We start from the raw sequence: 13,998 nt of genomic DNA on the forward strand, positions 1-13,998 counted from the left end.
TACTGTGACTTTAAGTCTTGCCCCTGTGTGGGCAATTACTGTTTGGCCCCTGAGGGGGCTGCTATTGTTTGTATAAACTGAAAATTCAATAAAGATTTTTCAAAGAAAAAAAGTGGATGTAAACCCTCAAATATACCCAGTGAAGTGAACAACCTCAGTTGATACACAGGGATGACACACATCTCCCTACATACGTTTTTTACGTATATATCTGCTGTCTTCAGCTTTATATACTATATAGAGAGTGCACATCCTGTTAGAATTTTCTCCTCAATCACCAGAGGGTGTGGATTGTTTGCTTACACTGGGAGACAGCCTCCAAATAGGCAGATACTTTCAGAGCTGTGCTGTGAATAGACCAGCTCTCTGCTAAGCTACACTGAGCAAAATTATAAAAGCAACACACTTGTGTTTGCCCCTATTTATCATGAGCTGAACGCAAAGATCTACGACTTTTTTTCTATGTACACAAAAGGCCTATTTCTCTCAAATATTGTTCACAAAGCTGCCTAAATCTCCTTTGCCGAGATAATCCATCCACCTCACAGGTGTGGCATATCCAGATGCTGATTAGACAGCATTATTATTGCACAGGTGTGCCTTAGGCTGCCCACAATAAAAGGCCACTCTAAAATGTGCAGTTTTACTGTATTGGCGGGGTCGAGGGGGGCGGGGGGGGTGTCCACAAACCAGTCAGTATCTGTTGTGACCACCGTTTGCCTCACACAGTGCAGCACATCTCCTTGGCAGAGAGTTGATTAGGTTGTCGATTGTAGCCTGTGGAATGTTAGTCCATTCCTCTTCAATGGTTGTGCGAAGTTGCTGGATATTGGCAGGAACTGGAACATGCTGTTGTATATGCCGATCCAGAGCATTACAAACATGCTCAGTGGGTGACATGTCTGGTGAATATGCTGGCCATGCAAGAACTGGGATGTTTTCGGTTTCCAGGAAATGTGTACAGATCCTTGCAACATGAAGCCATGCATTATCTCATTTCAGGCTAAGGTCTATAATTTCTTGAGACCCCAACAAGCCAGGACAGTACAAATACTCCACAAATGGTACCTTTTTATGAAGTAGACAATATTTAGTAAGAGGCATGTTGAGTTTCTTTTGAAGTTGTAATTTTTTTCCCACAATTCTTTCTGAAACAATTATTTTTTTTTTCTCACAAAATTGTCATATTAACAGCTTATTTCTCACACACTGCATATGCATACTTGCACCCCAAAATACATTCTGCTACTCCTGAGTATGGCGATACCACATTTGTGAGACTTTTACACAGCCTGGCCACATACAGAGGCCCAACATGCAGGGAGCACCATCGGGTGTTCTAGGGACGTAATTTCAAATCTAATTTGACTACCTATTACACTTGTGACGCACTGATGTGACACGGATGAGAACTGATGTGGCACAGATGATCCCGCACATCTGAATAGGCATTTCAGACTGAAATCCCTCCATACGGTGCCACACTGCATCCATTAGATGCGGTTACAACGTGGCCCCATTAGCATTTATGGGCCACATGGGCATGTTGTAGCAACAGTATGTATGGGGGCATATAGCAGCCATTACCAGTTTTTAAAACCAAGTCTCACCCACCTGCTTTTGCCATCCCGCCAGTGCTCCTGTGAAAAGGTCCTTAGAGTATGTAAAAAAAATATTTAGGTTATATTATGTTTATATGTTGTAAATATTGTGAGCATGTCATCAGTGCAGCTTGTTTTGTATAAGCTTGGTACTGCATGGAAGCCCTTTTACCCTTTGCAGACATGCTTGCGAAGCATTAATTCTCTAAAACATTTGTCTTTTGTCTTTCCACTGCCCTGGTTATGGTTGTTTGTAATGATTGTTGGCTTTCGTTTAAAATATGATAAATGTCTTTCACACCATACATTTTGTGTGTACATTCAACATCCAGTGCTGCTGACCATTCTCCCAATGTATCACCACCTTGGGTCCTGTGCGTTTTTTATTCCAATTCTTGGGAAGGGTAGGCTAGGCAGACTATGAATCAGAATCGCAAACAAAGCATAAAAAATAGATTTTCCCACAGTGTGTTTATCTATGTTTTATAATGTAAACGCCAATGCAACTAATGTCTAGAGTCCTAAGAAGTAGATCATTCTGTAGGTGTAGACTGGAATTCCACTTAAAAGAAATAGTTGCTAGTAAAATCTCCTAGGTTTCACTACACATTTTCGTTAAAAATTTTACAGTTTTTATAGAAGGTATACACTTGCATATGCTGTATAATCTTTAACAAAATGAAGAATACCACTTTTTCTCTTCCAGTGACTTGGTTAATGGACTTGTAGCTTTAATGAACAGTAATGTCAGCAGCCCTGTTAATCTGGTGAGTCCACTTCTTCTGTCATGTTGTACTTTATCTGTTCTATGTCACATTATATGTTCTCAAGTACTGTATGACTGTCAGTTCAATCTTAACAGTTCAAATAAGTGTTATGCAAATGAGTGTTTTGCGTTGGTTGGATCTACAGAATTTTTTAAGCTAATGTAGAATATTTTCCATGCCTCTGAAAACGATGGTAACAACATCTTATCTAGACTGACAGCAGTTGAGATTCCACAGAAACTTGTAACTAACTTTCTCAATTTGTTGCCTGACACTAGTGTCCTAAGATTTTATCCTGGAACTTTCATAGGTCACCAAATTTAAATGTTCTAAAACAAAAATGTGTGTGTTTGTGGGAGATCCAGAAAAGTTTGATAGCAAAGTGCCTAATTTTGCATTCAACAGAGCAATGGAGACACTAATAACTGCAATTTGCAATTAATGCTGTAATCTTCCTTCATCTCTTCCACAGGGGAACCCGGAAGAGCACACTATCCTGGAATTTGCCAGATTAATTAAACACCTTGTTGGTGAGTTTTCTTTTGCCCTTGAGATATCCTGCCAGTTGTTGATTAGATTTGTAATCATGAGGTGGTTAATTAAATGGTGACTTCAGGGACTGTAATCGGAGCCAAGTGCCTTGCGACAGTGCTTGGAAAAATATCTTGCTCACAAATATCTTCAAGAGCATTAAAATTTCTGGCCGTAGTCACTTAGTTAAGCTTTACAAAATGAAAAATGCAGTAACTCCTAGCAACCAATAAGATTTCAGTCAGATGAGAGTAAATTAAATTCTGATTACTGTACGTTGCCACATTTAAAGTGATATGGATCCCTCCTAACAAAAAATGAATAAATGTAGCTTTATACCCTAAGCCACCATTCCTTCCCATTACTAGCTTTGTGCAGTCTTTACAGCAGGGGTCCCATGAGACATTGCAAGGCTGACCATTCCAAGCATGACTCCCTCAGGCAGAGGCATGATGGGGCTTGTAGTTCCGCAACAGCTGGAGGGCCACCAGTTTGAGATCCTTGCTTTACAGCGTTACCACCACACAAAAGTTTCCACTGTTGAGTTTCCTCCTATTAAAAGTCTTCTTTGTCTCCCAGGTGACACCCCAACATGCATGAGCTGTATGTGTGAGATGCAGGTACAGTGGGGGGGGGGGGGCATTAACTCTGTGGACGTCTAATGCTTGCGTAGTAGGGGCCACAGCCTTTTAGTACTCTGTCTCCTTACCCAAACGTAGTGTGCCCAGTTGAGGTCACTTGTGCTGTCTTGCTGGTGAATGCGCAAAAGGTCTGTCTTTCTGAACACATGCAGTAAGAGGCCATTGACTTTTAGTGCCCAGCCAACACATGCACAGTATTGTGCTTAGATTACAAAGCAAAGTACCTTGTGTGAACCAGATCTCAAAGACAGGAGGTCCTGCTGTGCATATACAAGACAGCGCAAGTGACCCTCTACTACGCATGCATCAGCCAGGCACAGCATCGGCAACCCTGTAGCTGTGTACATGGCATGCTCACAAAGGGGGAAAAGGCAGCAAAAGGTAAAATTTGGTTTAAAAAAAAAGACTGTAAAATGCCAAGCTGCTGCTAACTAACAAAGCAAACATAATATTTGCATGCGTTAAAAAAATGATTAACTCCAGGGATAAAGTGATAATTCACCCGCTGTACAAAACTCTGGTCCTGCCGCACCTGGAGTGTGGTGTCCAGTTGTGGGCACCAGTCCTCGGGAAGGATGCACTGGAAATGGAGCAAGTCCAGAAAGGGCAACAAAGCTAATAAAGATTCTGGAGGACATTAGTTTGAAGAGAGGCTGCAAACACTGAACTTATTCTCTCTGGAGAAGAGACACTTGAGGGGATATGATTTAAATTTACAAATACCATACTGGTGACCCCACAATAGGGATAAAACTTTTTCGCAGAAGGGGGTTTAACAAGACACGTGGCCACTCATTAAATTAGAAGAAAAGAGGTTTAACCTTAAACTACGTAGAGGGTTCTTTACTGTAAGAGCGGCAAGGATGTGGAAGTCCCTTCCACAGATGATGGTTTCAGCGGGGGGGGCATTGATAGTTTAAAAAACTATTATATAAGCACCTGAACAACCACAACATCCAGGGATATACAATGTAATACTGACATATAGTCACACACACAGGTTGGACTTGTGTCTTTTTTTTTTTTTTCAACGTCACCTGCTATGTGACTATGTAAAAAAAGGGGAAAAAAGCGTGTTCTAGGTAGGAGAAAAACTTTATTGCAAGTGTGTTTAGGTAGGATGAAGGAAAAAGCAAAATGGGCACTATTGTATCTTTGCCGTACTACGGGTACAAACAACAAATATGCACATGGTGTATCATTGTGGAACTGAAATGAGGGGTTTTCTTTTTTGGGCGGTTGGTCATGGCAATGACAAAACATTTACAAATACGTTTTTTAAAATATATATTTTTTACCATTATCATTTATCTAAGTTTTCATTTTTATATAAAAAAAATAATTGTAGGAGACACCCATTATCATTTACCACCAAAATGAAGACACGATTTATCCTAAAACAAACAAGGTATAATTCACCTGGATATACTAAGTAGTTGTGATATGTGCAGTTTTAATAAAACTACCTGAAATGGTAAAATTGTGTTGAGGGATTAAAGTACAACTATAGGCAAAAACATTTTTTCCATCTCTGGATAGCATAAGGGAGGGTTATAACCCCCCCGTGTGTTTATTTTATTTTTTTACTTTTTTGTTTTTTCAGTTTCAACTGTGCCCATTGCGGGGGTTTCCCTTCACTTCCTGTCCCATACCCAAAGCAGAAAATGAGGAGATCCCTGCAAATAAAGGGAGTCCCTTAGGGCCCCCAAGTCACCAGAACTAGTGTCCCCATTGTAAGATTTCCCCTCCTACTTTTTATCTGGTCACAAACATGTTTTCTTATCCTTCTCCATTGTGTCCAAAACGTAAAAAAAATGCTTTGCTTTTAGTTAAGGTTTGTTTTTCCTTGAGAGATTAAGGGGTGAAGAAGTGCTCCAATATTTCTCTAGTTCAACAAAATATTGCCTTCACCACCTAATACTCGCAAAACCAACTATGTCTCTGCGTCTGCTTTCATGTAAATAATGACAAAGTTAACTTCTGTGCATAGAATAGGCTTATTGTTGGCCATTTGGTGGTGGAATTGAGACAGCAAGGCTGAAAAGGTACTGATGTGAAAGTGGATACAGAAGTGTGCAGGGGGTATGGCAACGGAGCACGTGTGTAGGGGCTACAGTATTGAAGCCGGTATGAAGGAGGATGCAGTGGCAGAAAAGATGTGCAGGAGTGGAACAGGCTTCAGGGGTCTTCAGTGGCGGAACAGTTGTGCAGGGAGTACAGTAATGGAACAGATGTGCATGGGGGTACAGCGATGGTACAGGAATTGGGGTGATCTCAGGTAAAAAGGTGCAGACATTTTTGTGATCTGAAATCGAAATATAAACCTGTTTTGTGTATGTGCACCACTTAAAATAGCGAATGCGTTTAATTTGCAATTATCCATACAACTTTGCATTCAAAAATTGGTAAAAAAAACTGACTAAAGTGTGCTATTGATCACTTGCAGCCTGATTGCGTGATGCTTTTAAAAAATGGCACTTGATGTGGAAAAGGTTGCAGACCCCTGATTGGAGAAATTTAGAGTAGTTGGCTCTTAAAGCCCAACTGAACCTTCAGTTTAAATTAGCTAGATATGACAGAGCTCCATCTGCAAGCTTTTGATTCTGCCTTGATTCTGTGAGCAAAGTGCTAGATTATTGACCGGATTGCTGTGGTATGTGTGCAGGGACCTCACGGGCACCTTCAAGGATGGTCAAATATCAGCCATCCTGGCCCAAAACATAGGGAGAATGGCTGGCCCACTTTGCCTGGTGCTCCCAAGATGGCACCGGTGACCTGGAGGAGGAAGAAGAATGGCCATCGCTGATAACATTGGCGGTTGCTCAGCCAGCATCTCCCCCACCAGGCCGGGTGAGTCCCAGACCCCACAGGGTTCATTTAAAACGCAGAGGGAGAACTCTGGACAGGCTGGATACCCAAGGAGTAGCTGCCGTCCCTTACAGATTATGGCACCATACACAGCTGCCAGAACATTGACCATTTTTCAGAATTGTTGGGACAAATTTTTTTTTTTCTATATGAGCTGGATTCTTTATGCTCAGTGTGTGTGTGTGTGTGTGTGTACGCAATAAGTCATCTCCTGTTAAGCTGCTACTGTTTTATTTACGTGGGGAGAGGGAGCTCTGGGGCCCTGAGCTTTTGGCTCCCCTCATTGCCAGGGAGAGTATCTGTTTATGATCATTTGCAAAGGAGGTGAGTCTTAGGGTTGTGTCTTGGAACGTCCGAGGTCTTCAAACGTTCCTTGGTCTTTGATTATGTTAAAAAGTACTTAATGGTATTGCAAGATACACACTTGTAGGGTTCTCTCTGAAGAGGGCCCATGTTGCTGGAGCTTACCATGCCAGTTTCTCTTTCTATGCCAGGGGAGTTTCTACATTGGCCACTAAAACTATGCCCATCTCCATACATGCAGTTAAGACTGATGTTAAAGATAGATATGTTCTTCTGGTGGTGAAAGTGATGAGTAGGTTCCTGACATGAATGTGAATTCATATGTACCTCCTCCCGTCTCGCTATCTCATTTGCATGACATGCTAGATATGAGATGGCGGAAGGGAAGATTTTCATTCTCGAAGATTTTAATGCAGTGGCAGACTCCGCTATGGATAGGCTGGGTGCGCCATTTGGAACTCCAGCTCCCCTGGCAGGATGGATTGTTTACATATGGGTTCCGGGTTTGGCATTTTCAACAGGCGGGCACTAAGGGGTATTCCTGCTATTCTAAAATGCTATCCAGAATAGACACTGTCCTTGCTGAGGGGAAAGGTCTGGATCTGGTCAGGGAGGTGACATATTAACCTAGAGCTCTTTTTGACCATTCTCCCATGCTGATGGATCTTAATTTGGGGCCAAAACCGGGGATCCATCATTGGCAGATGGAATCTAGTTGGTTGCAGGAGGAATATGTAAAGATCAAATGTACTGAAGCTATCAACTGGGCTGAAAACAGAAATGCTGGGTCAAATCTCATTCATTGGGAGGCTTTTAAAGCCACTCTGAGGGGGGTGTTTATAGCGGAGGTTAGCGGGTTAAAAAAAAAAAGTTGGCCTCTACGGTGAAGGATAAGGAGAACAGAGTGTCTCTAGTGGAAGCGGAATTTGTCAGGGGCCCACACGGGAGAGATTACTGACCCTACAGGACAAAACTAGGGAATACTGTGCTGCTCTGACTGATCAGACTACAAAACTTAGACATGCACAGAGGAGGCACATTTTTGAGTTTGGGATCAAGACTAGCAGACTTCTGGCCTATTTAGCAAGACCAGAGTATGTCCCTGTGTATATATAAATAGTGTTTGCTAGGCACAGATCTGAGGGGTGTGTGACTCGGCTTACATGCTGCAAATCTTTCCTCAATTTTATTGGGAACTTTGTGTCATGTGCCTCTGCGGGTGGGCGATGCATTGGAAACCTATCTAGCTAATATCAAGTTACCTGTGTTGACGAGCGAACAAAGTGCTGCCTTAGAAGCGGATATCACTGTAGAGTAGGTTGAGGGGGCGATCTCTTCCTTTGCTCCTCAAAAGTCTCCAGGTCTTGATGTTCTCCCCTCAGAGTGGTATCACACTTTCAGGAATAGTGTAGCACCTCACCTGCTGCGTGTGTTTACTACGGCCAGATCGGATAGTAGATTGCCACCCTCTGAGAGAAACTTTGGTGGTTTTGATTCCTAAAGGGGGAAAAGATCCTCGGGAGTATGACTCCTACTGTCCGATTTCATTGAATGTGGACACACAAATTCTAGCTAAAATTATTGCTGGGAGACTACAAACAAGTTTCCTAAAGTTGGTTGATGCGGACCAGACAGGATTTATCCAAGGGTGATGTGCTCAGATGAATGTCAGACTTTTTGTGAACCTTCAAACTGAACATTACAACTCCGGGACAAGGGTAGTGGCCTCTTTACATACTATGACCCCATACACACGATTAGATTTTCTGCAGATTTTTGTCTTCAGAGTTACCAAAACCATGTAAAGCAAGGGCCTACCTGATTGCATACAAATTGAAACACTTAAGGTTTGACCTCATCTTGTATGGTTTTGATAAATATGAGGACAAAAATCTGCAGAAAATCTAATAGTGTGTTTGGGGACTAAGAAGGCTTTTGATTCAGTGGAGTGGGAATACCTTTTCCGCCTTCTAGAAAGATTTGTGCCTGTCTTTATCTCCTGGGTGAAACTACTGTATACAGAACTGTTGGTCAGATTGTGGGTTAACAATATTATTTGAGCCCTTTCCTGTCTGCTGTGGGACTAGGCAGGGATGCTCACTGTCTCCCCTCCTGTTCGCTCTGGCCATAGAACCCTTGGCAGCTAAGTTGAGATCTAGTAATAGCTGTCTGATCTTTAAGTGGGGCATTCGGAGGAGCTTGTATCCTTATATGTAAATCACATGCTCTTTTATCTGCAGGATCCGGGTCCCTTGCTCTCAGCGGCCTTCAGGCTGATCCAGGAGTTTGGAGACTATTCTGGGTTTGCATTATCTGGACAAAATCATCCCCATTTCCCATTGATGCAGTAGTGGTCTCCTCGGACAGTCCCATTCCCTTGTCTAACTCATTTAAATATTTAGGGATTCTAGTGTAGCTCCCTATTTCTCGGTTTCTGGAACACAATTTAACGCCAATTTTATAGGGGCTTTTCGAGAGAGTGCAGAAATGGCAGACTCTGTTTAACAGAACCTGTTTAAGATTTTTCTCCTAAATTTCTGTACATTCTTTAGATTTCTCCTGTCTTCATGTCGCTTAGGATTTTGAGGGACCATAGACTCCTTTGTAGTGGGATTTTTGTGGGGTTCCTGTGCCCCCAGAGTTTATTTGGCTGTACTAAAACTGCCCGTTTGATAGCGAGTCTAGCCCTTCCGGACTTGCGCTCCTATTTTTTTACGTCAACTGTCATTTTTACATTTGCGTTTTTTTTTATTTTATCCCCCCCCAGATTCCTAATGCTGCTATACTGGAAGCTGCGGTAGCTACTTACCAAGAAACTCTACTAAATATGGTATTCAAGAAAGGGGTTCCAGGTAGGAAGGTGGGCTCAGTCATGGCACTTCCTGGTAGGGTATTTCATCTCTTTGCCCAGCGCATGAGGGATGAGCCCTTACGGCTATTTACCAATAGTCCTCTGTGGTGTAATCAATCACTGAAGAATTTTGATTACACCACATATATATGGTATAAAGTATTTTCATCATATATATCTGAATGGCAAGATGTCCACCTTTGCGCAATTACGGGAATATTTTGGAAAATCCAGGACTTGGCATTTCTGATATGCTCAGTTGCATCGAGCAGCTGTAGCACAGTTTGGGGGAGGTTAGGGTTCAAAATACAGCTATGGAGAGGATCCTGATCCAGCCAAATGCATTTCCAGATACTTATAGGGAGGTGGGACCTGGGAACCCTGGGTTGATTGCAAGAGCCAGGTCTCGCTGGGGGTGGCTGTTGTACCAGAGTTGTCTGAGGCGATGTGACGGGAAGCTCTGGATACCTATCTTGTCTGTCATCTCTTCTACAGATAAGATGATTCAGCTTGGATACCTCCACCAGATGTATTATTCACCGGCTAGACTGTTTGGAATACACAAGAGAAACTGTGTCACAAATGTATGAGGGCAGGTGGAACTTTTCTCCACATGGTATGGGAATGCCCTAGCATAGGTCCCTTGTCATTATTGGTGACTGAATTTATATCGGGTAACTTTGACCTCCTGCCAAGCAATTGTCTTCTTCAGGCAGTGGAAGCTGCCCCCGCCAGGAGAAGACATTGATCATTGCTAGCAGCTATAGCAGCTGCAAGCGATATTTGCAAGAGAATATGGCAGGCTGGTTCCGGGGAGGATCCAGAGTCTAGTCTCGGGAGGGGCACTGCTATAAAATGTTTTTTTGGGGGCAATTTATATGGGAAATGGCTGGTATTGGCGCTTCAATCATTACGGCACCATGGTTGTTATGGTGTCAGGATGATTGAAGCGCATTATATCTATTAATACATTGTAATATAAAATTAAATGGTTCAACTCACCATAATGCAGAATCAGTGGGAGCCCTGAGGGTGTCATTTGCCATGTCGCCTGCCACCAAATGCGGATTGCCACTTGCCACGTCACCTGCCACACATTGCGGATTGCCACTTGCCACGTTGCCTGCCACACATTGCGGATTGCCACTTGCCACGTTGCCTGCCACACATTGCGTATTGTCACTTGCCACGTTGCCTGCCACACATTGCGGATTGCCACTTGCCATGTAGTCTGCCATACATTGCGGATTGCCACGTAGCCTGCCACACATTGCGGATTGTCACCTACTGTGTCACTTTTCTGCTAAGGTGGTCTTTTGTTGAGTCCAGAGTGAAGATAGGCAGCAGAGAGATGATGTAATCTCTCTGCTGCACACAGCTTCCTGCACAGTGAGGGCAGAACTGGAGGGATGCAGGGCAGTGAGAGATGATGTAATCTCCCTGCTCCCCTGGCTGCTGGCTTCCTGATTGGCCAGCAGCCCTCCTAAGCCGCCCAGCTGCCCCCCCCCCCTCCACTCAGCGCGGGTACCCGCGGACCCGGCCGCGCTGCCACCCGCGGAACCGCCCGTGCTGTCATCAGCTGGCGGTATTCTCGGAGGGGGCAATTGACCCATTGCCCCCCCCCCCGCCCCTGGGCTGGTTATACCCAAGTTGATCGATCAACTTGACACATTCAGCCTGCCCATTAACTGTTTGAATCTCAGCCAGATCCTGCTAAACCGGCCGAGATTTGAACCCTGTATGGCTGGCCTAACACAGTCCCTGCTATAACCTGATGACATTTTGCTGTCTCCCTTTCCACCTCCATTGTCCCCAGCTCCATTCACACACGCCTCCTCTTTCAATTTCAGTACTCTTCCCACTACCTTCAGTCCGTAGTAGAGCTGCACGATTCTGGCCAAAATGAAAATCACAATTTTTTTGCTTAGAATAAAAAGATCAGGCTGCTCGTGATGTAAAATCTTTCACATTATACAAAAAGAATTGGGCTAACTTTACTGGCTAGTGTTTTTTTTTTTTTTTTTTTATTCATTAAAGTAATTTTTTCCAAAGAAAATTGCTTTTGAAAGACCGCGCAAACACGTTGTCACATAAAATATTGCAATAGTCACCATTTTATTCTCATGGGGCTCTACTAAAAAAATGTTTGGGGGTTCTAAGTAATCTTCTAGCAAAAGAAAAAATTATTTTAACTTGAAACCAACAAACTTTAATCGTTATCGCAATTTTGTTTTCCCGTTGTGATCTTGATAAGCGTTTCACGATTCTTGCTACGCAAAGAATTCTCTCTGCTCTTCTGAAGCCGACAGTTGGCAAAAGAAAGGAAGAAAAAAATGGGCAGTCTGCCAAGAATCACAACATTCTTTAGCAGTTGAACTAAGTCTAAACGTAACAATTTGTAAATAAAATTGACTTTGTGTGTTAAGCCTCATGCACACGAGACGCAGTTAAACGCGCGTTCAGATGCAGTTGGACAGTTTTTTCAACTGCACCTGAACTCATTCAATGTTATCCTATGTGTCCATGCACACAGTCTCGTTTTTTTCCGTTTATATGCAGTTGCGTTTAATCTCGTTTTTCCAGAAGCAAAAAAATGCGTTCAGAAACAAAAATTTCTGCGTTTCAGACGCAAAACGCGGCAAAACGCGGTAAAACGCGGCAAAACGCCGCTACCGCGTTTAGCCGCGTTTGCGTTTATATGCGTTTTTAAAGGTGACCTTTTTTTTTTACATTAAAAATCTCAATAATGATTGCAAATGATGAAAAACCATTAGAAAAATATTTTAAACAATTGCAATTGCAAGTGGACAATCCACAACTTGTGGCAAGTGACGTGGCAAGTGGACAATCCACAACTTGTGGCAAGTGACATGGCAGGTGGCAAGTGATGTGGCAAGTGGACAATCCATAACTTGTGGCAGGTGACGTGGCAAGTGACGTGGCAAGTGGACAATCCACTTGTGGCAGGGGACGTGGCAAGTGACGTGGCAAGTGGACAATCCACTTGTGGAAGGTGATGTGGCAAGTGACGTGGCGAGTGGACAATCCACAACTTGTGTCAGGTGACGTGGCAAGTGGACAATCCACAACTTGTGGCAAGTGGACAATCCACAACTTGTGGCAGGTGATGTGGCAAGTGGACAATCCACTTGTGGCAGGGGATGTGGCAAGTGACGTGGCGAGTGGACAATCCACAACTTGTGTCAGGTGACGTGGCAAGTGGACAATCCACAACTTGTGGCAGGTGATGTGGCAAGTGATGTGGCAAGTGGACAATCCACTTGTGGCAGGTGACGTGGCAGGGGACGTGGCAAGGGACGTGGCAAGTGGACAATCCACAACTTGTGGCAGGTGATGTGGCTGGTGACGTGGCAAGTGGACAATCCACATCTTGTGGCAGGTGACGTGGCAGGTGACGTGGAAAGTGGTGTGGCAAGTGGACAATCCACAACTTGTGGCAGGTGATGTGGCTGGTGACGTGGTAAGTGGACAATCCACAACTTGTGGCAGATGGCATGGCAGGTGACGTGGAAAGTGGACAATCCACATCTTGTGGCAAGTGACGTGGCAGGTGATGTGGCAAGTGACGTGGCAAGTGGACAATCCACAACTTGTGGCAGGTGATGTGGCAAGTGATGTGGCAGGTGATGTGACAAGTGGACAATCCACATCTTGTGGCAAGTGACGTGGCAGCTGACGTGGCAGGTGACGTGGCAAGTGACATGGCAAGTGGACAATCCACATCTCGTGGCAAGTGACGTGGCAGGTGATGTGGCAAGTGACGTGGCAAGTGGACAATCCAAAACTTGTGGCAGGTGACGTGGCAAGTGACGTGGCAGGTGACGTGGCAGGTGATGTGGCAAGTGGACAATCCACAGCTTGTGGCAAGTGACGTGGCAAGTGGACAATCCACAACTTGTGGCAGGTGACGTGGCAAGTGACGTGGCAGGTGAAGTGGCAAGTGACGCGGCAAGTAGACAATCCACAACTTGTGGCAGGTGATGTGGCAAGTGACGTGGCAGGTGATGTGGCAAGTCACGTGGCAAGTGGACAATCCACAACTTGTGGCAGGTGATGTGGCTGGTGACGTGTCAAGTGGACAATCCACAGCTTGTGGCAGGTGGCATGGCAGATGATGTGGAAAGTGGACAATCCACATCTCGTGGCAGCTGACGTGGCAAGTGACGTGGCAAGTGGACAATCCAAAACTTGTGGCAGGTGACGTGGCAAGTGATGTGGCAGGTGACGTGGCAAGTGATGTGGCAAGTGGACAATCCACAGCTTGTGGCAAGTGACGTGGCGAGTGGACAATCCACAACTTGTGGCAGGTGACGTGGCAAGTGAACAATCCACAACTTGTGGCAGGTGACGTGGCAAGTGACGTGGCAGGTGATGTGGCAAGTGATGCGGCAAGTAGACAATCCACAACTTGTGGC

At 44.2% G+C, this 13,998-nt stretch overlaps 1 protein-coding gene across 2 annotated transcripts in view; it reads left to right on the forward strand.

Annotated features, from left to right (window-relative positions):
* The window catches only part of UXS1 (UDP-glucuronate decarboxylase 1), a 96,095-nt gene that overhangs the window by 67,007 nt on the left and 15,090 nt on the right, over positions 1 to 13,998 (forward strand). For both annotated transcript variants that reach the window (XM_077482630.1, XM_077482631.1), the window contains exons 12-13: positions 2,308 to 2,368; positions 2,841 to 2,898. In XM_077482630.1, coding sequence (XP_077338756.1) covers positions 2,308 to 2,368; positions 2,841 to 2,898 — 119 coding nt within the window. The remainder of the gene's footprint in view (positions 1 to 2,307; positions 2,369 to 2,840; positions 2,899 to 13,998) is intronic.

This window comes from Lithobates pipiens, unplaced genomic scaffold (assembly GCF_037356315.1).
Source record: "Lithobates pipiens isolate NorthernLeopardFrog02 unplaced genomic scaffold, aLitPip1_a1.2 Scaffold_16, whole genome shotgun sequence".
Lineage (NCBI taxonomy): Eukaryota > Metazoa > Chordata > Amphibia > Anura > Ranidae > Lithobates > Lithobates pipiens.